Genomic DNA, 27,754 nt, shown 5'->3' with positions numbered 1-27,754 from the left:
GGACTAATGCTGTGCTACATTAATGATCTCATGGCCGCTCAATTTTATCTTCGAAACACTTCGGAGGTGTCTGACCCCTAAGTTGGCAACCACTGCGCTAAAGAACTATATATATATGTTGGTAAATAGATAAAGTAGACCTAAGTTCAGCAGCTAGGAGAGTCAAATGATGCTCCTACATTGTTGCATTAACAATCTAAGGTGATGTGTCATACTTTTACACATAAATCATAGGACTATTTCTCAGCACTTAGGTCTAGCGCTCTTACTTCTGTACCTTCTTAATGCAGTAGGTTTACTTGTTAGAGAATATTTTACCGATATTTTCACCTAAGTAAAAAGCTCCTAATGGTCTGAGTACTTCTTCCACCTCTGAGTATTTCATCAATTATCTCTATGCTGATTCTAACCTCATGGGATCAGTTCTGTACTACTGCCTATATACAGAAAGAAGTGCATATTGCAATACATGTACTAGCTGTTTTGGTATCGCACAAAACTTCCCCCCTCCTCTGTTCTCTGGCACAAGCGTCTGAAGTTTATCACCTCATGATAATTCCCCCCCCCCCATAACTTAAAAAGACATGTAACAAGAAAAATCCATCATGCGCGAACAAGGGAGAGGTCAGACTGAGGTGGAATTACCCCAGACTTTTTGCCAAAAAACACTATGCTTGCAGGCTACAATCACATGGCTGTGATAGGTGTTTTCCAGCCAAACAGTGTCAAACTGTAAAAAAAAAAAAAAATCTTTTCAAATATGTGACTGACTGGTGTTTTCTTGTTGTTGCCACAAGAGGGGGTAAGTTACAGTAATCCCCTGGTCATTATTGAGCCCTATGGCAACAGACGCACAAGACAGAAGCCCCACAGACTCATGACAACCCCACTGCTGACATCATAAAGCAGATCACTATTATTAATATTATTAGCATTGATATTATTATTGTTAATAATAATAATAAATGATATGTTTTGAGTGTTTCTGATAAGACTCATCTTACATCAGATGGATATAAGCTCCGTGTGTGTTCATGTTGTCTCATTTCCTGACTCTGCCCAGAAAAAGAGACAGACAGACAGACAGAGAGAGAGAGAGAGAGAGAGAGAGAGAGGAGATACGGGGACACGGAGAGAGAGTGTGTGTGTAGGGGGGGAGAATGAGATAGAGAGAGACGGTGAGAGAGGAAGAGAGAGAGAGAGAGAGAGAGATAGACATGCACAGAGGAGGAGGAGGAGGGGGAGGCTCCTGATACCAAGACACGGAAAAGCAGGGGAGGGAAAGAGAGAAAGAAAAAAAAGGGGGCTGGTGGAGGAAGAGGAGCGGGGAGTTTGGAGAAAAAAACGGGGAATAACACTTTACAGAAAGCACACAGAGGAGAGGAAGGACAGTACCCGGCGCTTTGGACGTCCCCTCCTTTCTTCTCTCGGGCTGTCACAGCGGATTGGACTCCGAAGGACCGACACCGCGTCCAGCCCAGACCCCATGGGGTAACAGGTATGTCTGACTTCCTCATATTACTAGTTAAAGCCCTTCCACCAGCGTGCGTTCAGCCCCGCTTTCCTCCACCTCCTGCTAACAGGTTTGCGCCTTTTCTCCCCCTTCATTCAGGCGCCACGCATATCGCCACACATTTCCACGGCTTTGTACCATGTCAACAATTAGTTGTGCGTTTTTTTCTGCCTCACGGAGCGTCCACAGCTGATAGTTTGGTGGGCGCACAGGTTTGGAGACATGACACAATGCAACTCTTCGCAATCGCGGTAGTGTTTCTCGGGAAAGCTACTAATGTGAAGGCCTGTCTGTCCGTCTTCTGGCTTTAAAATATATATATATTCCGGTCCATTGGCATCATGTTAGCCACGGCATGAGTGTATTTGACAGCAACATAACCGAGCGAGTGAGCAGGCGACAGTCTGAAAGTACGCCTACCTGTTCCATACGTGACAGCCAGCTGTCTATTGCGCTTGTTGATATTTGGAGAAGCTGTCATTCTTTGCCGGGATACGCACATTGTACATTTCTACACGTTATGTAGCGAATAAGAGAGCACAGACAGACAAAAAGGAATTCAAATCTACTTTTATTATGTGTCTGAACATGTGTTTTGACGTATTTCCAAAGTGGACCAAATGGTTACTGAGAAATACTTTCAGATTAATGTTGTTAACTGCGCGCAAGGAGAAAATCCAGTGTGCGTAATTGTCTCCAAACAAACCCAGTGTGCGTAAATGTTGTTTTTGAATGAATGTCATCCACGAATTTCTGTAGCTGGTACTTTTTTGTGTGAAAAATACCTCCTCGGGTGAACGTGACACTCGCAGACACATGCATCATTCTCTGCTGGGTTTCCAATCAGCTGATCGAGTTTGATGAAACCGCGGATTCGGGTGAAATTCGCGAAAGTTTTGAACAGCGTGACAGCCTATTGCCACATTGGTCGGGAAAGGAAGGTGGCGGTGAAGAGGAGGGGGGGCAGAAATTGTCATGCACACATATCGTGCCACAGAAAAATACGGGGTGATGCTCCGTGCAGCCGTCTGGAGGGGATTCAAAATGAAAGCGCTCAGAGAGGCTGGAAGACGAGGGCTTAAACCCTCCTCCTTCTCCCCTCGATTAACCTCCAAAAGGGGGATTTCTCCAGCTGGAAATTTCTGCTGCGTCAACACCCAACCCTTGAGTACCAGACAAGACAGAGAGAGGGAGAGGTGGTGGTGGGTGGTGGGGATTTTGTTTGCAGATGGTGCTCTCGGGTATTTTTTGTGTGTGTGTAATTGTTGATCATCATCTGATCCGTGTTGAGAGTTGAAAGAGTGGCGTCAAGTGCTTTTTTCTGTTTATTGGCGACTGGAGCCTTAAGCGTCTCTCCCTCGCCGCTTCTCAGTCTGTCTCCTGTGCTGTGTGGATGTGTCTGCTGTCTGTGTCTGCCCTCTCAAAACCGGTCAGTTCCGTCTTCCTCCATTTTCTGCCATGCTTACCATGTGAGAGAAGGCTGGGGGGGGGTGGGGGTTGTCAGGGGACCACACTTCATTCACGCTCTGTGTGAGGACGGCAATGCGCGCCTGGCTGTCGTGCACCTCCAGTAGCTACAGCCAGGTGAGTGTAATGACCTGTGACAGACATCTTTACCTGATCATCAGCTTGTGTGCCTGGGGGTTCCAAACTTTTTACATAGTAATGTGAGACAAACTCATCAGATTTTAGTGCAAGTGTACATCATGGATTTATGTATGTTATGTGAATCCAGTCCTATATTTTAATTGCAAACTGATGGCAAGTCATGAGAACACATTGACTGGGAACACTAATTTAAAGCTAATGAAACAATATTTTGCAAGTGAACCTCAGTCACCTTAAGTTGTGTGTGTGTGTGTGTGTGTGTGTGGTGTGTGTGTGTGTGTGTGTGTGTGTGTGTGTGTGTCTATATATGTATATATATGTATATATATATATATATAAATTACTGTTCAAAAGTTTGGGGTATCTTAGAAATGCTGATATTTTTGAAAAGAAAAGCTTTTATTTTCAATGAAGATAACATTAAATGAAGCACAAATAACGTGGGTAAATGACTATTCTAGCTGGAAATGACTGATTTTTAACGGAATATCTACGCGGGCTACATAGGTCCATTTCCAGCAACAATTACTCCCGTGTTTTAATGCTACATTGTGTTGTTGAAAGGCTAATTGATGATTAGAAAACCCCTGTGCAGTTTTGTTAGCACATCAGTGTGTGTTTCATGGAAAACATGAAATTGCCTGGGTGACCCCAAACTTTTGAACAGTAGTGTATATATGAATGAATGAATGAATAAAATGACTACAAACTTCACATTATTAAAAGTTTTTAAGTGCTCCTTTCCGCGTCACGGCTGCAAACTTCATACAGGCCGGCTAGATCTAGGCCTTTTCCTCTCTTTGACAGCGACTAACTGGATCTCTGGGATTAAGAGACCATCAAGCCATTTTTCCAAATTGTCTTAGGCCTCCCTGGATTTGTCTGGTTGTTTTGTCCTTCCAACTACTGAGTTAAGGTTTGGCACTTGATATGATAAACCCTCCAAAGTCTTTTATTCAAATACAATCACTGCAGTGTGTGTGTGTGTGTGTGTGCGCGCGCGCGCGCGTGTCCATTTCGACACAGTTTGTGCAATGAGGAGAAAGCTCAGTTGTACTGCTCAACCAGCATGGCATTTCAAGAAATGAACTTGCCATCCACACTGTCACCTAAGCATCTCCCAGAATGCTTTGTGTTTTGTAGGCTTTCCCCCCTCCTTGCTTTACCACTGAGGTTGCTTCCCTAAGGTGGGGCTGTGTAGTGTAATCACTGCAAGAACACTGGACTTCTGTGTGTGTGTGTGTGTGTGTGTTGTGTGTGTGTGTGTTGTGTGTGTGTGTGTGTGTGTGTGTCTGCACCTCCATCTGTGTGTTCCATGGGGAAAATATAATACAGACCAAGACAACAGCTACAAGGATGAGTGGAGGAGGAGTGTAGGCGAGATCGGCCAAAAGATGGAAAAAATAGCAGCGCGTGTGCTTGTGGGATTGCAAAGCAGATTTCAAGCACTTTCCACTTGCACTATCTCTCATGAATTAATTAAACAAGATAAGTGAGTTAAATTTACTTGCCTTTTTCTTGTCCAAGCTGGTGTTTGTGGAAGGTGGTTACGCTGGATATTAGCCACTCGCGCGGCTGCAGAGTTTGCATGTTTGTGGGGAAACAGCAAAGGTGTGGCAGGGTGAGAAAACGAGACGGAGGGGCTCGTTGGTTTGCGTGACAGTCAGGTTTGAAGCTCGACACTTGCCTTCTTGCTGTGTGTGTGGATGTGTGTGTCTGTAAGCCTGCAGCTGTGTAGGTGGTGCTCAGTGCTCCCATGCAGGTTGTGGGCTGAATTGTGTGGTAGCAGGTTATTCGGCTTTAGCTGTGCAAGCCCCAGGGATGCAACATACTACACCAACACAGCAGCATGCGTGCGTGTGTTGTGTAGACAACATGACAATACTCTGTACTGTAATTTGTCTCATTTAGTGCAGAATTTCCCAAACAGAGAGGGCAAATGTTCCCCGTTAGCCACCTTGTGCTCCATTCATCTCTCCGTCTCTGTCTCTCTCTGCCAGTTGTCTCATCCCGATCGCCCCTCGGAGCTCACTTGTTAATGGGGACACCTGTTTGGCTAACAAACTGCAAAATGAACCATTTACACTCGTGTACATATCTTACACGACACCCCGAGTCTCTCTGGAGTTTTCTGACAACTCAGTTTTCTATCTGTTACACATCATTCTCACATCTATTTCATTTCGAGACACGCATTAACCCCCAGCTCTGAAGTTCCATCCCCCATCCCCTAATAACTCCCAAGGCCCTTTAGCTTAGCTGCTTCTATAGCTCATTGTGCAGTGCTGAATACAGGTGTTCCTAATCCCCACAGGGTTACGCGGATGCTGTGGGATGTGTGTGTGTGTGTGTGTTGTAACAGCTGGCTTCCCTATCTACCTATCTAACATGCCCATCCTCCCTCCCCCCAGCAGAGAGAACAGGTGAGTTTAAGCCATCCTCACCCCAGACCACACACACACATAGAGCAACACTCTCCGCCACCCCACTCGTCTTTTCACATAGATGTTAATATTTCATAGCCGTGTGCGTGTGTGCTGCGTGCGTGCGTGTGTGCGTGTGTGCATGCATCCACCTACGATTGGATGTCAATGAAAACAATAATCTCCCTCGTTCTTTTCTTTTGTTCTCTTGTCCCTGCATTTCAAATTGGAGAGTAATTTGCAGTTTTAATAGACAAGTAAGAATCAAAAGTCCCGAAGTAAGAGAAAAAAAATTATAATCCAATTTCGTTGTTGAAATCAAATGCAAGGCACTTTTTAAAAAATGAGACATTTTCTGACCGGTTGTTTGATATTGCAAAACACCTCATGGGTCACACATTCCTGAGAAGCAGATGAGGGATTTCACCCTGTTTTTCACCAGGGTGTGTTTTTCTTTTTATTTAGGAATGCAGATCAGACTCACTCTTTTCTAACCATCATCACACAATGCTTATCTGCATCATGGGTAATTTTCTGGAATTTACAGCATTTAAAGAAACACAACATCAGCTATCAATTGCATCAATGCCCACAGTCCGGACCGGCCTTGAAACTAATCAGTCAGTCTTCGTGTGTGTTTTTTTCTGTCTCCCTGCTTAACGCACTCCTAATTGTTGGTTTAATATTCTGTATGTTTTCACTTGTTCTGATGCTGTCAAAACAAATTGCAATAAGATGATGGGGCGTGTTTTAAATGTCAGGTAATGCAAGCCAGCTAGATAACATGCACGTATTTTTTTTCAATTAGCCTCGTGTCTGTTGTTAATGGAAAAAAAACAAAGGAAGACATATAAATTCTAGACATTTTCTTATCCCTTCAGCTCCCTTATTGATGTTATATGTGTGAAGCAGTTACTAACATCATTGATATTCTTAAAGCTTTATGTTTTCATTTAACTCCTATGATTTTTTTAAAGCTACGAATCACTTAGGTGTTAGGATTTTCTAACTGAAAGCGTTGTATGTCTACAGGAGCTGTGTTGCTAAAGTTAAAAATCTTTTTGTCTTTTTTAAGATCACGTTAAATTGCTCAAGACCACCTTCTCAAACCTGTGCCACTGATAACACCACTCTCTCGTAATGAGCTGACATGGGACTGATTATTGTTGTTGACTTGATTTGCATTCTTTCGCAAGAATATCTCATCTTCCCAAATATTTCACATTCCCAAATTATTCCCTTATTACTAAATCTTTTGTATGTTGTTCCGCGTGTCCTTGAATGGCTCCAGTTGTCGCTTTATTCTGCTCAGCGTTGTCGCCGTGCTGGTTGGGACTCCTTAATGTAACATAATTACCTATCATGGCAGGACTGGTAAACCAGCGGGAAAGAGCTGTCTACATAAGCACGCACAGTAACTTGAAATACTCCATCGACAAGATAGTTGGCGTCCTCAGCTCTCCACTTTGCAGAAAGGTCACCATCTTTTTAGTCAAATTTATATAAGCTATTAAGAACTTGAAGGTTTTTGGCTTGGAAAAACCTCTTTGTTGGAGTCTGGGTTTTGCAGACTGCTGAAAGCCTCGTATAAGTACGTGGTTGTTAGTTGTTATTTTCCCAGTGAAAGAGTTTGTCTTTATACACACAGTGTGAGCATTTGATGAGAAATTGAGCGGCTTTGAGCAAATACATCTTTAGAAACAGTCAACTAGCCTCGGGCTCTGGCTGGTGAGAGATTTCCATATCAAAGCTCAGGTGAGAGAACGAGACAGGGGAGGCAGAGAGAGGAAGGAAAAGAGGGAATGTGAAGGAGAGCGAGTGGGGGGAGGAGGGCTGAGGGGGGCGATGAAACAGACATCCACTCCAAAAGAGCTCTAGCCCTTGTTATTCTGTCGCTTTTTTTGTGCAGCACAGTTTAGTCTGTGTGTGTCAGTGCTGTCTGTCTCAATCTAAACTCCTACATAAAAAAAAAACACACAGAGGGAAGGTTAGGAAAGACTCAAATACAAACCAGCATTACCTTTCTCCAACCGAAACCAACAAATACTGCCCTTTACAACTTATGTTTGACTGGCGCTTGACCGCAGGAAACACTGTGTTGGAACAGAGAAACGGTTCTTCTCCCCACTAATACTGCATATCATTCTGACCTGTAAGCTTCTGCCAATATTTGGATCCCTGTTTAATATTATTACCGAAGCATACAACCGTCATTTTCCCTTCAACTATTCTCTTTTACTATATAGCTTTTAATTATAAGACCTGACCCCAATGGAATTCATGGGCCGACAGCTTCTAATTAATGGATGGAGTTTTTCGGTTTACTGCTTTCAAGATTGTGTGTGGGTCCTGCGTGTGTGTTTCAGTACGAACATTATTCTGCTTTGGTAGAGTTTGTACTCCAGCCATGGACTCCAGGCTAGAAGTGGCTAAAGTGCTGCTAACAATGGCCTGTTTAACATTCTCTCCCCTGCTCAACATACAATTATTCCACTTCGCTGCATTAAACATGTACAGTAGAACTGGGCTTTTAATTGGCCCTGATATGACTAATGCCAGATCAACTTGGATTTGCTAATTAGTTTTTGCTTTAAAAGTGCCATCAGACATGAAATATTCATTGATGTGAGGTGGAGCGAGGACTGTGGGTGGTATTAGTGGGATATTAGTGGTATAGGCAGGCTGCTCGAATGTGCTGGGAGAAGAGATTGAAACCTACATTGGCCTGTTGTAGGTCGGTTATTCATACTTTGGGTGAGGGTGTTAGTTTTTCGTCATAATTTTAGACACCCACACGCACACAAAGGGACACACATTCATCCCCGCTCACGCACACACCACCTCCTTTCTCGGCATCACAAGGCCACCTCTTCTCTTCTCTTCTCCTCCTCCTCCTCCCTCCTCCAGCCCCCACCTCTTTCCTCTCGTTCTCTCACCTCACCTCCCCCCCTCCACCATCCCTGCCCTTCTCCCCCCTTCCCATTATTTCATCTGCCGTTTTTTTTCCCCCCTCGCCTTCTCATCTCGCACCCTTTTTCTCTCCTCACCTTTCTTTTACGTTGCTTCACTTCACCCTAAGCCTCCCCCCGTCCTCCCGTGCCCTCTGCTCTGTCCCAGCTGCATCTCACTCGCTTTTTTCCTCCTCCTCATCCTCTCCCTTGCTGCCTCCTCCACCTTCCTTTTCTTTTTTTCCTCCCACTCTTAATCTTCCACCTCTCCTCCTCCTCCTCTCCTCCACCCCCTCCTCTGCTGTAAGTGGGCCAGGTGCCTCATGTGGCCTCCCCTACTTCCATTTCTCATTTTTAACCCTTCCTCTCCTCCTTTTCTCATTTTTACCCTCTCCCTGTTCCCTTCTCATTTTTACCCCCCCCCCGACCCGAGCTCGTATTTAATACATCCCGTTATGCAACAGTTTCTCCCCCCCCAAAAAAAAAAATCACAAAAAACGAGTTTGAATAAGTTCCCGTCAGGTTAGAAGGGGTTACTTTGATTCCGATAGGTTTTATGATAGCTTTTTTTCACTGCTAAAAATGGATCTTTGTGTATTATTATGTGAACTTTATAAATCGGCGAGGAAAGTGGAGCTTTGTCATAGTTGCTGGACATTTTATGAGCTCTTCTGTGTCGGCAGAGTTCCCTTTATGAACAGGAGGGGGTGAGCTGATCCAATATGTGAAAGAAGGTGAGTAGCTTCACATCCCTTTTCGGTGGCAGAAAAGGGGCAAATCTCCTGCCACTGGCCCCTCGCTAGGTCTGTCCTAGGCGTGCGTTCCACCACACGAAACATGCGTCGGAAGTGTCATTGTTGCTGTCCTTCTTTTGTTATCCTTCTTGGCCTCTACCTCAAACTCGCACACTGGCGAGCTGGCATGCGCTTTTCACCTCATCTCGTCCCCCTCTCTTATTTCTTTATTCCCCCCTACTCTTCCTCTTTTCACTCATTGTCATTCTGTCTGCCTTTGTCATCTGCCGGCTCTTTCCGTGCCTCTTCTTTTACTACCACTCCTCTTTTTCACGCCCCACCTCTGCCTTCGTTCTCCCTCTCTCTCCCCCTGGTCCTGTCTTCTATCTCACCCTCACACACTCACACCTCTTTGGTTGTCTTGGGTGTGTGCGATGGTGTGTCAAAGAAGGGGGTGGTGGTTGATTGGTGGTTGGTGGTTTGGACGGACACCTGATACTGGCACTGCCTCACAATGTGGGAATGTGTGACTTCTTCAGAATGAGGTTTCCGAGCTCGGTGTTGTCCTTAGTGATGGCGAGCGCCACCATCATCAGAGTTTACACAGTGGTTCTTTTGTCTCTCCCTCTCTCTCATTGTGTCTCTTATGTCTGGCTACGCCACTTTGTACACGAATTTGCAGTTCTTTCTATCGCTGTCGAAGGGGTGGTGGTGGTGGTGGAGGGGAAAAAAAGCAGCAAAGCCTCCCAAAAGCCTGCGAAGCCATGGCAGCCGTTTCATGTTAGTCAACAGGTGACAGTCAAACGTCAAAGCGCATTCAAGTAAACACTCCTGACAGAAAAGACAGACAGATAAGGGGAAGTCGGAATGGGAGAGGGGTTGACAGAAGAGGGATTCTCGGGACAGAAGTGAGGATCCAGGTGAGGCGTTTTGTCTGATTCGGACCTGACTCTTCGTCAATCACGGAGGACACGACAGCCTCGAGACACACCATGCAAATAACCCCTTTTATAAAGTCACTTGGTTGAAACAATTAGATTTCAGCTAAAGAAACTCCTCCTTGACTTAAATCTGCTTTACATTGTCGGTGGATTTAGAAGACATAGCATGAGATTACAGCTGTTTCCCCATGCACCGCCAATGAACAGCACGGAAACAAAGAAAACAAAGAACCTCAATGATTTTTGCATCTTCACTGACTACTACGAGAATTTAGTCCAGCAGAAAGGGCTGCAGCCAGTTTGCTGAAACTGTTCAAACGATCACTGAGGGGGTAGACCCTCAGTATCGATGTCCGTATTTGACGAACACCTGTAGTGATATGCTATGCTGTATATTTGAGCTCCTACGTCCTTGTGGTTAAAAATTGAGTGTCCTTCATGTCTCGTTCTCCAGAAGTCCACTAAGCAAGGCTACGGCAGATGAGAAAACCCACCGAGGCTGTGCAAACATCGATCTGGAGCTGCACTGCTTGTGTTTCTGTTCTTCTTTTTGCAGCTTTAACACTACTTTCCTTCATTGCTATTGCTTTTTCTTATTTGCCCCCCCATCCCTCCTCTTCCTCTCCTCCTTCTCCTCTTGCATCTCCTGCCTCCTCCCTCTTTCTTACCCTTCACGTCTCTTTTCTGACTCCAAAACGCGAGTCTCTCTATATTTAGATGCTCTTCTCCTCTCTCCTTGATTCCTCTCCCTTTATCTCACTCCTTTTTTTTTTTTTTTCCTAACCGTTTGAAGGACAGATTCGCAAAAGCGCTCCAAGATTCATCAGTGTTGTATAGTAGCTGCTTTTTGATCAGCTTGATGACTGACAACACAGCCTCGGGCTATTATAATACAAATGTGTTTTATAAACGGCTTCTCTATCTATATGTAAATCACTGTGCTGCTCAGTTATTTGTTTGCGCGGTAGATTGTTGCGGGAACGTTAGTTATTGATAAGTGAATGATATACGTGGAGGGCTAAGTTAATGCAGTAAAATAATGTTTTCCGTGTTTTGTGTGTGTGCTCTTGAGTGTTTTGTGAATTAGATTAGCCAGGGAGTAAAGGTCTCTCTTAATATTTGCTCAGGGGGGGTGCAGGGTGCGCCTGTTGAACTTGTGAGTACACATTAAGCTGCGGCTTTTTTTGCTCCCCACTTTGCATGAGCTCATTGTAAGCCGCGGCCCAGTGTGGATTTGAGAAAGATGCCTCTGTTGCTGTCTGACAGAGCGACAGTCACACCAAGTTACCCTTGCACACACAGACACACTCTCTGGACACCCGCCTCGGCACCAGATAGCGACTGGCCACCAGCAGTGAGTCACCATCATTCACTTGCACATTCAGAAACCACACATTTTACCAAACAACAATTAGCTTTCAGTCGTCAGACACTTCAGACATCTATTTCCCTTTAAGACTGCTACGGTTGTACTATATGCTTGTTGGTTTTTTTTTGTTGTTGCATATAGTGCCTTTTGTTTCATTCCTTCATAGACTTTGTATGATGTTTGTGGTTGTGTGCGTGAATGTGTGTTGGTGTCTGAGACCTTTCGGAGCTGGGTGGCTGCAGTGACTGTTTTAACAGCTCAGGAACAGGCTGCTTGTGTCTTTGTGATACAGTCATGTACAGTCGTGTCTAGCTGAGTCGTGACAGGTTGCTTTTTTGCTGTGACAGGTTTGTGTTAAGACCTATGAGAGGGTTCTGGACAACAACACACACACACACACACACACAACACACACACACACACACACACACAACACACACACACACAACACACACACACACACACACACACACACACATTGAGTGGCTTTGGCTGGCAGAAAGAGAGAGAAATCAGGGTAGGTGTTAAATGTGAGTTCTGAGCCAGTCCATAGCCTTATATTGTCATCATCACTTTAGCCACAAAGCCATTTGGTGTGTTTCAAAACAGAAAGGAGATTTGCCAAATGACTAAAAAATGAGAGAAACTGGGGAGAAAAGGGAGAGGGATGTAAAAGCAAGCTCCGGGGAGAAGGAGCGAATAAAAGAAAATTATGTTTGCTTGGTTTTTTTTTGCAACCTGGGTCTTATTTTTGTAGTTGTTGTAATAGATTTTGTAGTCATTAAAGACCTGAAGTGTTGAAATCTGATGATCAAAAGGGTTAAAGACAAATCGGCAGATTGTCAAGGCAGCTTCACTTAAACTGGGTTTTGTGATCCGTCATTGCAAAGAAATGTGTATTACTTTGGCACACTTTATTTCCTAATGTGCACTTTATCTTTCTGACATTTCTGCTGTGGTTCTGTGTTTGAGGTTCTGGAGTGTCCCTGATGGCAGGGAACATTCCTGCAACATTGTATACCATTACCTACAATTTCTAATTTTTTTAAGAAAATGTTTTAATCAAATGTTCCAAGAACATTTTCAGAATGTTTTAGTTTCGGGTAATGTTCCTATGAAGTTAATATAATGCTTTTACAGGAACATTCAGAGGATGCTGTCAGGAACACGGCTGACGTTCCATGTTAACAAAAGGTTTTCAAACCAGCTTTTAAAAAATATTTTCTAGATGTTATCAAAGCCTCAGGTGATTTTTATTTTTTGTAAAGTGTTCCTGTAATGTGACAAATTACTGCACTTTTCTGGCTGCAATGTTTTGTGAATGTCGTTGAGGAACACAATACAGAACATTCTTCTATAAAACTTTCTCAGATTGTTTCATGATAACATAGGAAGAACATTCTCAAACCAACATTCAAAAATGTTTTCAAGATGTTTTTGGGCTTCGCATGACAGAATTTTTTTTTTTTTTAATTTGAAAAATGTTTTTTAACATTCCTGTAATGTGATATATTCAATGTGTAACATTTTGCCTTTTGTTAAGGGACCAAAGAATAGAATCATAGAATCTTTCAAACCAAGAAACTCTCCTGGGAAACCCTTCATTTCCAGTTATCGGGAAACTCAATCCTACAGCACACGATGATGCTTTATTGTTATTTTTCCATGTTTGATGGAGAAGGACTTGACTGCACGCACACAGCCCTGAACTCAATGTCATGAGCCACCGTACGGGATGAACTTAAACGCTGACTGCGAGTCAGGCCATCGTCCAACATCAGCGCCCGACCTCACTAATGCTCTCGTGGCTGAATGGGAGCAAATCCCTGCAGGCTGCTTCCAAAAATCATGTGAAAAGCCTTTTCAAAGAAGAGGAGGCTGTTAGCTGCATATTAATGCCCATAATATCAGAATGAGATGTTCGATAATAATTTAAAGGTGTTATGATCTGGCATCCACGCACTTTTTATCAGCTATGTAGTACAGTTGGTCAAAGTTTAACTGGAAAGTCTGTTAGCAAAATCTGCTGGGTGATAATTTTAGCATTTTTTTCTTCCAGTTTCCACTCAAACTTTCTTTATGGTCTGTGTGATTTTGCCGCTTTTTGTTCCTTCGCTGTTACTCATAATTATATCACAATCAGCAGGATTCTGAGTATAATCCAAATAACTAATTTCCATTACAAATTTACTAGTTTTAGCAGCTTTGTGCACTCCCCTCCGTGGAAAGCAACACATTTCTGATGTATCCGTGACCCATCTGTGACCGCAGGGGAAAAAGATAACTTACACAATACAGAGTTCCCAGAAGTCAGGAACTAATCCTGCTGTTACAATGTCACACCTAAAAACTCAACCTCAGATAAATTTACTCACGATATCCGCAGATGAGTCTCCTAACTGTTTCGGTGATGAAATCGGGGTTTTGCAGCAGATGGTGATGTGGTCACATGAGACTTCAACGCCGTTGCTACCGTCCTCCTACCTGCAAAGTCCAAATACAGAAACTTCCTGGTGGTGATTTCACTTCCATGTACCTCACAAATATGTAGTCAAGAGAAAAAAGTAGAAAGTCAGTTTGTACATTTTTGTTGAGCTGGTGTAGTTTTGGGTTGATTAATGATGGGGCAGTATTTATATATATCTGTGCTGCTCTTTGAAAAGCATATGCATTATCTGTGCATACATTGCGTTTGATTGCTCTTCTGCGGCAATAAAAAGCCCTCGACTGATGGTCTGTTTTAAACTTCAGTATGAGATCTATAAATGGAATATTCCAGTGCTGGTCATTTGAGATTTGAATGACACCTACTAACTCACAGCCTAGTTCATCGGGGCTCCCCCTCTGTCTGCAGAGGTGGCTGGTCCTGGCCACTTTCTATGTTAATGGAAACATCAAACAAAAGACTCACTGTCTGGCTATCTGCTCTCATCCTTTCACCCCCCCCCCCCCCCCCCCCCCGCATCCTCCCTCTTCCCATTCTTTCCTCCCCTTGCACTCCACTCCTTTATTTCCAGCTCTCGCTCGTTTTCTCCCTGTCTTCTCACCTTCCCGCCCTCCCTACCGTAAAGCCCTCTTTCGTTGTTTTACAGTCGTCCCCCGCCTCTCCCTCCCACTCTCCCCTCCTTTCATTTTGGGTTCTCCGACAGTGGTAATGAGATGTTTCATTATTTGCATTTCACAGCTTTTAATAGAGAGAGAATTTAGGCTAAGCCCCGGGTCGTCAGTCAGGGAGTTACCATGGGAGACATAGCAGGCTTAGGGGCCTAGAGAGAAAGATAGCCCAGAAACTACACATTCGCACAACTCGCACAAATGTGAGAGCATCGAGGAGGAAGACGGCGCAGACAAAAAGAGAACACAGAGATGGTCAGATGGACTGTCTCACCCTTGTCTTTAAGCTCATGTCATGTCACATAGTCTCACTGACGGTTTTTGTAGGTCATTGGAGGAACTTCAGGTCGACTTGGAACTCGGCCATTAGTGTTTAGGCTAAAGGACATTAACGGCAACGTGTTTGAGTCACACCTCCTTTTCCGGTCACTCTGAGATCATCCCATCCCGTACTTACTGTGGCTGGATTTCCAAAAGATCACTTTAGGCTTAACACCTGTGTGGCTGAAGGTGAGAGGGCACGGTGGCAGAAGAGGCCTGGAGATTCTGAAGGGAGCACATTAGTCTCATAAGCTGGATAGGAGGTTTATGTAGGCAGATCTACTGGCAGGTGCACCGAGCGTGAACATGTACAGAAAGTACGGCGAGCAGCATGGAAACCTTCAGGTGGAAACGTGGAGGGTCCGGGTATTGTTTTCGGGTATAGTATGCGCAGGGTGGGACCGAGGAGAGAAGAGCAAAGGATGAAGGGAGTAGTGCTAAGTCTCCCTAAGCCTGCTGGATCCTCTTTGGTCCCTCTCCACATGACATGGCTATCCTTCTTTGAGTCAATCTCTTCCTCCACCTTGGCTCCTTGGACGGCGGCCAGGGAAACAGAGAGCGGACAGAGAAAAGGGAGAGCGAGGAAGAGGTGCAAAATGTGGCACGATTAGAGCTGGTGGGGAAGGTGGAGGAAAATAAAGGTGGACAGATGGAGGGTGTGTGATAAAAGAAACAAGGGAAACTGACAACACAAGAACGTACAGGGAGGCATGAAGAAGTCAGAGATAAAATGATAGACAAACCCGAACAATAGTATGTTTTCGAGGGAAAATAAAGGACAAAGAAGCTAAGAACAAACCGTTTGCAGCAAATTGTTTTGTCGTGTTGTTATTTTTTTTTTTTATAAATAATTGCAGCTTGCATGCCTGCCTGCCTGCCTGTGTCTGGCTGTGTGTCATGTGCATGTGTTTGAGTGTGTGTGTGTTATTTTTGTCTGCCTTGTTGATGGACTGCCACCCTGGCTTGTCCCGGAAGGCTGCCAGCTCCGTCGGATTGGGGATTAACCCCGGGATAATGGCCTTGATGCCCAGTTGAGTGGAAGCAAAGCTGTTTAAAAAATATTGGCTGCTTGAGTCACTCTCCCCTCCGTTCCTGTCTCCCCCTCTTTCTATCTTCCGTCTCTATCGTTCTGGCCTTGCTGTGTCTGTGGTTCCGCTGTATCTCTTTTTTCACTGTTTTTCACTCTTCGTTATCTCTCTCCTACTTCAGCGTTCCCTTCCATTCTCTCTTTTGACTTTTCACCTTGCTCTGTTTCTGTCTCTCCTCAGCCCATGCTCACAAAGGCCTTCCGCGGGCTTCATACTCGCAAAGTGTTGAGCACCGAACATCGGCAACGTTCATCACACATTCAGGTTTATATTGGAGATAATAGTAATAAACCTTGAAACTTAATAGAACTTTTATTTTTTTATTTGAGTAGAGAGTACTCTGGAAGGTAATGGCTGCCCTCTATCATACCGCCGAGCTTGAAGAACAGTGCGTCTATTGGCCAACTGAATATCATTTTAATTGCACTTCTTCATGTTGTAAATTTTTCCTGTATTATTTTTTTCTCTCTCTACAAAGAAAAAAAATACCTCATCTTGCAACTAAAAAACAAAAAAACTTCCTTCCTCTCAGATTGTATAGATATTTTCATGCCATGTCAGAGATTCTCTTAATATAAACTTCATTGTTTATTGCACTTTGTTTTGAAAGCTTTACATTATACATAATTCATTTAATGCAGATCCACCATCCTGTTTGCCTTTTCCACAGAAACTGCCTGCAATTATAACATAGTGTGCTGGTGCAAGTCACTACTAGAAAGTACGGAAAAGCGAACATGTTGCTTTTTTAGCTCAACTGAAAAAAAAAAATTGTTACTGAGGCATGAAGCTGGGATGGTTGACAACATAAATGCCAACTCTTGGCGACTGAGTCCTGCCTTGATGATTCCCTCCTCCTTCCTCCTCACATTCATTCACTTCTTCAATCTCTGGCCAGTTTTTATTGAGTCCTCCCTGCTGATTTTCATAGACGGTGCCAATATAAAGGCAGGGATGTTAAAAAGAGGGAATTCACTGCTAATACAGGACGCTTTTATGTAAAAATTAGATAAATTGACCGTGCATTGATGCATAAAGATTAGAGATTATTTTATTGCGGCACCATATTTAGACAAGTCCAACTCGTGTGTAACCAGAACTCAGCTTTTAAGCTGCATAGTTTGCTATATCTCATGGAATATTAGTGTAAATAGAGTACATTAAGACAAATATTTAGTAAGTAAGTAAGTAAGTAAAGTTTATTTCTTAAGCGCTTTTCACAGATAAAATCACAAAGTGCTTTACAATAAAATAAAATTTTATTGTAAAGCACTTTGTGATTTTATCTGTGAAAAGCGCTTAAGAAATAAACTTTACTTACTTACTAAATATTTGTCTTAATGTACTCTATTTTTTATTAATTCGGTGAATGTTTGCTCACCACCTGACGAGTGTAACTTTAAAATTGACTCTCTTTGAGCTCTTTTTTGGTCTCCACCAACTTTTAAATTTAATGTTTGGCTGTATAGCTGCTAAATGTGTCCGTGTCTTCAGCAGATTGTTGGTAGCAGCATCTGTTAAGTCTTGCAAACAAAGTTACAGCAGTTATGAGACTTTTATTGGTGAAACCAACTACCACAAAAGTAACGGAATTACAGCTGGAAACCTAAAACGACAAGCTGAAAGATGCGACTGTAAAATGTTCCCTTGACTGAGACAAACTGCAGGTGAAAACTTACCCTAGGTTTGCCGCTATTGGTCATTTCACACAATCTTCTTAAAAATAACAGTAATAATAAACAGTTGCCAAAATATTCAAAATGCAAAGAAATATTTTTTAAAAAGTAGCCTGATCTACACTTAACATGGTTTTATATTCAATCTGTTAAATGCTGTCAGTTCGGTTTTCCTCTAGGTTCATTTATGCACTTATTTATTTATTTGACCACTTAAAAGAGGGCTGTGTGAACTCTGTGTTCACTCAGTGTGACATGCCAAACTCATTTTATCAAATAATGAGGAAAATTATTCCATTTGCTGAGCACAGTGCCACCATTTGAATGTGGAGTGATTAGCTGACAGTGACAGTTTTTGCCACTAAATAATAATTTGCCTTGACCAGCTGGAAATCCCTTAATTCAAAATGCATATACCTGCAAGCGCATGAAGCTGCATAAATGGTGTTAACTTACACATAAAGACACATGAAGCCAGTTTAACCTTGTACCTGCCGATAGGAATGTTAATGGAGAGGGAATCAACAAACGTCTCAGAGAAGATGCACTTCAAGTGAGTTTTATTTGCTAGAGTGTGTTTATCAATCTTGTAGCATCACCTCATGTGAAGATGTTTCTTATGTTGTAACATCTTCATCCAGTGTGATGTGCAAATACCTCGTTAAATCACAAAGTAAGAGCTCCATGTTAAACCCTGGACAAACAAAAGTGTGGCTCTTGCCTTTGATCCAGAAGGACCTTGCGCTGCGTCTCCCCTCGGTCCTGTGCGGTCAAGGAGGCAGAGAAGTGGCTCGGAGGGACAGGCTGCATTAAGAGAAACACAAGAAGGAGGAAGCCCCATTCTCTCACTCCATCACACGTCTCATCTCTTTAGTTGTCTGGCCGGGGCCTAAAGTGACTTTGCTGTGATGTGACCAGGACAAACCGGGTGTGATGCCATGACGGCTCTGCTAAGCGTGTGAATGTGGGTGTTTTTAGTTCTCGCATGTATTTGTGTATTTAGGGGCAGGGAGCGAATGGGTGTGTGTTGAGGGAGGGGGTTTTATTTTGTGTGTGTGTGTGTGTGTGTGTGTGTGTGTATAAAGAAAGGAGGGGTTAAGGAGGACAGTCACTTTTGATATGTCCTCAGAAGGGTGACAGGGACTTGGAGCTCTGGTGGCATGCTTTACTGAAACAATCGTCTCTGACCACAAATAACCGCTCACAGACTGTCAGCCTGCCTCCTGATGACTTTTTCCTTGCTTTTTCTTTTATTTTTTTTATTTTTTTTGCAGTGAAATTTCATAGAGGGATGAAAAGCTTTTTTTCTGCTGTGTGACATCCTGAAAGCAGGCTTTAGTCTCTGTAGCCTTGGTGAGGCTGCTAATGCTTTGGATGAGACGCAAAAGTCTCTCTCTCTATAGTTGATTGTTTGACAAGTTCATTTTACCTTACTTTCCCATCTTGTGTCAAGTGTATATTTGAAAAAAAAAGTGTGCCATAAATCAAGGCTGTACTCACAAGCTAGAAGGAATGGGTTTTGAGTCCGGCTCATGGTCGAAAAATTGGAGTGAGGGAAAATAAAAGACGGGATGAACGCTGGAGAGGTTTTTTTTTGGGTGTTTGTGTAGGGATAGCATGGGATTGGTTCCTGTGTAAAGGGGGTCTTTGACTGGAGGGAATTGGACATGCTGAAATTAAACAAGCCAATTAGGCAAGCAAAGAGTTTAGAGGTCACAGCGCACTCCATTAGAGCTCCGCTTCTCTACCTAACTACTAACTCACTATGTCTCTGAGTCTGTTCAAGCAATAAATCTGATTAGACCTCTCCCTCTCTTTCTTTTTCTCTCTCTCTGAGGCCCTGCTGTTGTTTTATCCTGCACTCGTCATTGTTTTTGTTCAATTTGAGGCACTGTTTAATGTCTCGTTTGCACAAAATCACACACTTTGTGCATTTTTTTTAAATGCTCCTGGACAAACCTTGTATCGGAGTACAGTACCACTCTCAGAACTTTGGACATGAATTACAACTGAGTGCAAAGAGTTGCTCTAATTAAGTGAAGTTCCAGCTCAAGCAAATTACACACACACACAAAAAGATTTTGTCTCTGAAATCTTGTGGTATCCAGAATTTTCTTTGATTTGGTCCAAGATCAGAAATATCTGCTGTATGTCTGACATTTTGTTGCCAATTAAATACAGCAAAGGTGCTTGGACTTTTGTTTAGAGCTGCTTGAGCATAATTGAGATAAATTTCATTCTTTGGTAATCTGCTGGCTTTCTTAATTACTCCTCTTTCGAGAATGCCTCCCGCAATTTTCCAAAGTCCAAAAGGATTTAATAAAATGCCTAATTTGTCGAACCAACATTCTAAAAACCATAGAGATTCAGTTTTGTGTCATTCACAACAAAGAAAAGCATTGAACACTCATTCGAGAAGCTGTACGTCTGCCGCTGCTTAATTTTTTTTTTTGAATAAATGCTGATTGCCTCATAGAAAATTCCGTTCACCTAAATTGCATTTGTGTGGAAGCACAAGTTTCAAATATGAATAGATGAATATCTTAACACATAACGTAGAGGTCAGTGCTTTTTTTCTTCCCTTTTTTTTGTAATTTAGGTGAAGAGACCCTTTAAATTCACCGGTTCTCCTGCTGAATGCCCTGCTTTGGCTGTGATTAGCATGTTGTTTGTTCAATCGAGAGCTTGTCATTGTTGAAACTGGGACTCTGAAAATGGTAGAAGAGGTGGAAACAGAGCCGGGTGGCCCCTAAATGCAACACTTGAGCGATGGCGGTCTTGCTCCAGCTGCTGATTTGGTGTAGCCGGCTTTCTTTCTCCGAGCTGCCATCAGATACATGTCTCGAATGGAAGCTGCTGACCACTGTATGCTGTACGGTGGCCCTTCATTTCACCTTCTTTGGCTAAAAAATAAAAAACAGGAAGAGGAATGGGAGGAATATGTCTTGGTGAATAAATGACTCCTTTTGTGTGTTATATGGCTTTGAGACGGAGCGTATCTTATAGACTTGGGCTATACAATTGAATGTGTCCGCGGCCCTGAGAGAAGAAGAGCAGAGAGAGCAGGAGCAGCACTGCTGTGTCTTTAAAGCTGCTCGGTTTGTCTGTAAAGGTGAAAGGTGAAGACTCTCAATACCTCCATCAAACAATGCAGGAAAGAATATCTCAAGGTTAGACTGCCAATAGATTTTTTTTTTCCTCTAAGAAATGTGTGAGGCAGAGGATGAAAACACTTGCGTCAAAACTTGCCTTTTGAGACTCTGAGAGACACAGTTATTCTGCATCCAAGTTCCTTCCTCGTCACAGTTCTTATTTCTCGACTTTAAGAACAGACCAATCAGAGTGAAAGGTGTCGGGCCAGAAACGCACCGATCGATTTATTTATTTATTTTCCTGAGCGAGGGATGCTTCGGCAGTTGTCACCGCCGCTCCATCCGCTTGTCCGTTGCTGTTCATAGGAGGTGTGTTTGTCCAAGTGGACGTGGGAGACACAGTGGATTTATCTGATCTTACAAGCCATCAGGTTGAGCAGAGCTTTGCTAAACATGACCTGAAGTGTGCCGGCCCCCGAGCAAACGCTGCTGTCACCTTGGTCAACCCGAGCTGTCATCTCTCAGAATGGCCCATGAGAGCTGACAGCTGTGGCGTTCCCAAAACAAATCACTGCTGCGTTTGGTAACACTCTGCGTCCTCGCGATTTAGCCCTCACTGAGACAAGAGCAGGAGCGGCGGCTGCTAATGCTCTGTCTAATGTACTGCTTGAATATGTGTGTGTCTGTCGTCTTCTTCTTCTCGCGCCGTGTGTGTACGCATGCTTGTTTGCTAGGGCTTATGTGGTTTCTCTTTGTTTTCCCGCCACCTCATTGCATGGTTCAACATAGCGATGTTCACCGTTCTCTCTTTGTCTCCTTCTGCACTCCCCTTGTCATGGCCTTTTTTTCCCTTCATCCCCTTCTCTTGTGTGTGAGCTCACAATGCCTCTTCTATGTCATCTAACCTGTGCACAGCAGGAAAAAAAAAGCACAGGCTATATGATGTTTTATCTACGCTCAAGCGAAAGCCTGCTTACATTGGAGATCAATATTTGTGTGCCCGAAAGCCAGAAGTAGAGTAAACTTTATGTGCTGATAGATAGTAAACATTCAAATTTATGAGCTTCTCTGTGGGTTTTTTTTTTGGTAAAATTCTTCATAAAATATAGCAGAATTCCTGTAACAACACCATGAATCGCATCAACGAGAGTTGGATCTTCATTCACTGACAGTTGAGCAGCTCTGCAAATTGTCATTAAAGGTCCTTTCTCTGTAGTTTCCAGCAAAACTTTGTGTTCACAACCTAGACTGAACTGTGCAAGATCTGAAGCGCTGAGGTGAAGGTTCAAGAGTGAATTTCTGTCTTAACTAGACAGCTGATTGAATATTCACAGTGGAAATGAGATGAAAAAAAAAAGGAACTGAGGTTGTGTTTATTGATAAATTTAATGGTAAAGTGGTCTGTACTAAATGAGGTGTTTTTCTAGCTGAAAACTGTTTTGTGAAAGTGTTACACTTTTTAACTGACATTTTTAATGAGCTTACACACGCTCGCTCTCACACACACACTCCCACGCACACATAAATGAACCTGTCAGACACGGTTTAAACAGAGATTTTTGACTATTTGTTACTGGGCTGTTTTTAGACATCAAACTACAGCAGTTGAGATGTGGTTTCTATTGATGTCATTGTTTTTATGTCACAGTCATTACTGACATATCCTTACCCTGGCTTATCTTTAAAGGAGTGGTTCAGTTAAATTTACTTATTCCTTTCCCTATGTTACATTTAAATGAAATCAGTGATTTGCATAGAGCTACCAGCCACATATATGGACTTAAAGGAGACATGCTTCAATACGTTGCCGCTTCATTTTCCTCTCTAGAAATAAACTGTATGAGAGAAATTCCACTGCTTCTGCTCTCTACCTTTTTGCTGTTGTGCATGTTTGTAAAATTACAGCAGTCAAATGTGCAGACTGTACATTAAATGGTGCAGTGTGCTTCATTTTGATGAATTTTTCAGCCTAAGTTGTGTTGCCTGTGTGTTTCATTTCCCAGCAGATGTTTGGAGGAGAGGCTTTTGTTCAGCTACACAGATGAACAACAGGAAGGAGGACATGGAGATCTCGTCTCACTACCGTCAGCTCCTCAGAGAGCTCAACGAGCAGAGGCAGCACGGCATCCTCTGTGACGCCTGTGTCATCGTGGACGGAAAGATCTTCAAAGCCCATAAGAACGTCCTCCTGGGCTCCTCACGCTACTTCAAGACGCTTTACTGCCAGGTGAGGTCTCATATAGGTTGTTTTTTTGTGTCTTTTCAAGCTGACAAGGCAGTTTCAGAAATGCTAAAAATTAGTTTTATTCTTATTTAGCTTGATATGAATAAGCAAGGACACACTCTGTCTCTTTACCCTGCAGGTTAAAAAAGGGGCAGAGCCTCATCACCAGACTACTGTCACTCACCTGGACATCGTCACGGCGACAGGCTTCAAAGCCATTCTGGACTTCATGTACTCGGCGCACCTCGCCCTCACCAGTAAGAACGTGATCGAGGTCATGTCGGCCGCCAGCTACCTGCAGATGACAGACATTGTCCAGGCCTGCCACAGCTTCATCAAGGCTGCGCTGGACATCAGCATCCGCTCTGAGATGGCTGACGAACTGGCCGACTTTGAAATGGGAGCCGTCGCCGCCGCCGGCCTCGGTGGAGGTGGAGCGGTTGGAGGCGGTGGAGGAGGAGTGGGTATAGTGGGAGCAGGGGGTGTTGCGGGAGCAGGTTTAGGAGGTGGTGGAGGGGGGATAGTGGGCATGGCTTCTGAAGCCCTGGCCTCCATCATGTCTGGTCGCAGCACCTCCCCTTGGCTGGCGCGCCGCACCAGCCCGGCCAACTCCTCTGGGGACTCAGCCATCGCCAGCTGCCATGAGGGAGGCAGCACGTATGGAAAGGAGGACCAAGAACCCCCAAGAGCCATGAGAGCCAGGAGGAGGCCTGCCACGACTCCCAGCCCGCCTGGCCACATGACTATAGGCCTGTCACTGTCAAAGAAGAACAGGTGTCCCCTGCTTCCTCCTCTCATCCCCGGGACACTCCTAGAGGGGCAGCCCAGAGCCAGGGGGAGCAAGGGGCTGGGGGTGCTGGTGGAGGTGGTGAAGGGCCCTGGCAACCCCTGTCAGGGTCGGGGCGAAGGAAGAACAGGAAGAATAAGGACACAGTCAGACATATTACCCAGCAGGCTGAGAGGAACTGGGACCGAGAGCGGGACAGGGAGAGAGACAGGGACAGTAGGCCTGGATCCCCTCTGCCCTCCATGCTGGCTGTAGCTGGATGGAACTACAATGGGCAGGACATCCCAGGTAAGGCCGACTAACCTCTCACACACAGTGTTCTGTCTCCTATTTGTGGAAAGTGCTTTTGCAGCAGTGGTAAAAACAAGGCAGGTGTTTTCAGGATTTAGTGACTAGATTATCAGTTTACTGTCACAACAGCAGGTGGAATTAGCTTGGACAGGATCTCAAAATTGGTGGGATGGATATAGGCCAAAAAAAGAAGACTTTCCATCTTGGAAAAGTCTTTGTGAGGCTGAGTTGATGACTTTCAGTTGCTACAGTTTTGTAACGCTATCCTCTACTTAGTTATCCTGTCATGTAATTAGTGGATTTCTGGTGAGATAATAAGATTAAGTTAGATAATTGGGTGAGAGTGTGATCTCAACACCTAACAGTAGCAAAATCTAATTTATCTTTTAAACTTCCTCTTCTAACCATTAGGTCAGTAGCGGCATGGAGGCAGTCACATTCCTTTGTTGACTTTTATAGAACTCATGTGCAGTAAAGTAAACACGACACTTCACAGTGTAGTACAGTAGTGCCTAATACTTTGAATCCTGTGTGGATATTTCAAGGCATGTTAGCCATCCGCGCAGTTTACTAGTAGAAAATGACCTCTTTTCCTCCTCTGGGGTTGAGATTAGCGGGCTTATACACTAACGATACTGACTGATAAACTGAAACTGAATGGGGACATTGAAATGGAGAATGTACACAGAAAGGGTAGAAGAGTGGAAGGAACTCGGCCCAGACCTATTTTGGTCAAATTTCAGAAATATAAAGATAAATTGATGGTCCTGCAAAAAGCCAAATATTTGAAAGGGACAAAGATCTATGTAAACGAAGATTACACTGAAGAGGTTCTGAGAAAGAGGAAAGAATTGCTTCCAAAAATGAGGGAAGCAAGAGAAAAGGGGAATATAGCATTTCTAAGACATGACAAGCTAATAATACATCCACGTACTAGTACACCCAAAAAGTCCTAAAGCAATAGAGCTATAATGTTACAGCTTTTAAATTAAATTGAACACTTTTTTTTTTCTTCAACCATGACACAGAAACCAAGAAAAGGTCTAAGAATAGCACATATTAATATCAATAGTATCAGAAATAAACTTCATGAAGTGAGAGAATTAATTCAGGTATATAATCTCAATGTTTTAGCCATTTCTGAAACACATCTGGATGATACCTTTGATAATGGTGAATTGATAATTCAAGATTACAACATTTTCAGAAGGGATAGGAATAGACACGGTGGGGGAGTTGCATTCTATATTCATAAAAATATACCTGTTAGAGAAATTAAAGATTGTACTCAGGGTTATCTAGAGGCAGTTTGGCTTAAAGTACATTTACCATACATAAAGCCTCTATTAATAGGATGCTGCTACCGGCCACCAAATGCAAATAATGATTATATGAACATGATTAGTATGATGTTAGAGAAAATTAGTGCGATGGGTCATGAAACTTATTTTGTAGGAGATTTGAACATTGATTGGTTGGTAAAGAAATGTTCTCTAAGGGACAAGCTTTCAGAAATAACCTCTGTGAATGGTTTTGTGCAGCTCATAAAAAAACCTACACGATTATGTTATAAAAATGATGGGACAACAACTGCTACGTGTATAGACCATATTTTTACAAATACACCTGAACTCTGTACAGGCACTGTATCCATTCCTGTGGGATGTACTGACCATAATTTAATTCTTACGGTTAGGAAGGTTAAAATAGATAAAGTTGGACCTAATATAACATATAAAAGGTCGTATAAAAGGTTTATACTGGAACATTTCCTAGATGAAGTTAAACAGGTAAATTGGTTAAAAATAAAGAAGCAAACTGATGCTGATGAAGCAATAAAATTATTTAACAATGTTTTTGGGTCAATAGCAGATAAACACGCTCCTCTCAGAAGGTTCTGCACAAAAAATATAAAAACACCGTGGTTAGATCAAGAATTAAAACAAATGATAAACCAGAGAGAGCAGGCAAAGAAAGCTGCCAACTCCTCAGGAAATCAGGATGATTGGATTAAATATCGTAAATTAAGAAATCAAATAACAAAACTAAATAGACATAAAAAGAAATTATTTTATGAAAATAAAATTAATAATATTCAAAATGATAGCAAGAAAGTGTGGAACATAATACATGACATCATAGGAAGAAACAGGAAATCAACACCTGCTTTTATAGAAGCTGAAGGTGTCTTCCTAACAAAACCGAAGGAGATTGCAAACTATTTCAGTAGTTACTTCATAGAAAGAGTTGAAAACCTTAAGACAACATTATCAAAAACCGATAATAATATCGGATCAAACAAATTAATAAGAGACAAATTGATGGAGCGCAAACACTGTCGATTTAATTTAAAAAGTGTAACAACAAAAGAAGTTGAGAAAATCCTTAAAAATATAAAAAACAAACCAGCAGGTCTGGATGGTTTAGATCCATGCCTTTTGAGGATGGCTGCTGACTACATTGCTCCTGTAATTTGTCATATAATAAACCTAAGTTTTAATAATAGTTACTGTCCTCGTGAGTGGAAGAAAGTAAAAGTGATTCCACTTCCAAAAGATAAAAAAAGCACATTCTCTGGGCACAATAGTCGCCCCATAAGTTTAGTGCCTGTATTAGCAAAAGTAATGGAACAAATTGTATATGAACAAGTGAATGCATATTTCCATGAAAATAATTTGCTAACTGATTATCAACATGCCTACAGGCAGAAGCATTCAACAGGCACTGCCCTAATACAAATGACTGATGATTGGTTAAAAGAAATTGAGAAAAATAATATTGTAGGAACAATTATGTTAGATTATTCGGCTGCATTTGATATTCTAAACCACAAACTACTTTTGGATAAACTCGAAAGTTATGGCTTCGAGAAGTCAGCAGTAATATGGTTTAGAAGCTACTTAGATAAGAGAACACAGTCTGTTTTTTTCAATGGTCATTTTTCAACAGAAAAAACTGTAACATGTGGGGTGCCACAAGGCAGTTGCCTTGGACCTTTGCTCTACAATATCTATACCAATGAGATGCCACTAGTTCTAGAAAAAGCTAAAGTTGTCATGTATGCCGATGACTCTACACTCTATTCATCAGCACAGACTGTAAATGAATTGAAAAGTATTTTAGATAAAGAACTGAAAAATGTTATAAGTTGGATTAAGTATAATCAAATGGTATTAAATACAGTTAAGACAGTTTCAATGGTTGTGGGATCAAGAAATAGTATCAAATATATACATGACTTACAATTATTTATAGATGGAGTAAGAATAACACAGGTCCAAGAGACAAAATTGTTAGGTCTTATAGTTGACAATAAATTAACATGGGCTAAACATGTAGAAGTGATGTGTACAAAAATGGCAAGAGCAATTTCAATGTTAAAAAGGTACAAACATGCTCTAACAGGGAAAGCAATTATACAAATCACACACGCCTTGGTCCTCTCATATCTAGATTATTGCTCGCCTGTTTGGTCAAATGCAACAAAAACAGTGTTAAAAAGGTTACAGATCTTACAAAATAGAGCAGCTCGTATGGTTTTAGGCTACAAATTGGAAAGTAGCTCTAAATCAATGCTAAATAAATTAAACTGGTTAGCAGTGCAGGGGAGGATACTATATTCATC

The 27,754-nt window shown here is 42.7% G+C and overlaps 1 protein-coding gene across 1 annotated transcript in view; it reads left to right on the top strand.

The window, feature by feature from the left end:
* The first annotated feature begins 1,093 nt into the window (after positions 1-1,093).
* Positions 1,094-27,754, top strand: part of zbtb46 (zinc finger and BTB domain containing 46) — a 66,288-nt gene continuing 39,627 nt past the window's right edge. Inside the window, 4 exon segments of the mRNA XM_022192061.2 lie at positions 1,094-1,498; positions 22,834-23,054; positions 23,191-23,734; positions 23,737-24,126. Of these exon segments, the coding sequence (XP_022047753.2) occupies positions 22,869-23,054; positions 23,191-23,734; positions 23,737-24,126 (1,120 nt within the window). The 5' untranslated portion in view covers positions 1,094-1,498; positions 22,834-22,868.

The sequence above is a fragment of the Acanthochromis polyacanthus genome, chromosome 6, assembly GCF_021347895.1.
Source record: "Acanthochromis polyacanthus isolate Apoly-LR-REF ecotype Palm Island chromosome 6, KAUST_Apoly_ChrSc, whole genome shotgun sequence".
Classification (NCBI taxonomy): Eukaryota; Metazoa; Chordata; class Actinopteri; family Pomacentridae; genus Acanthochromis; species Acanthochromis polyacanthus.
The sequence above is the reverse complement of the archived record's forward strand: the minus strand, read 5'-3'. Positions and strand labels throughout refer to the sequence as shown.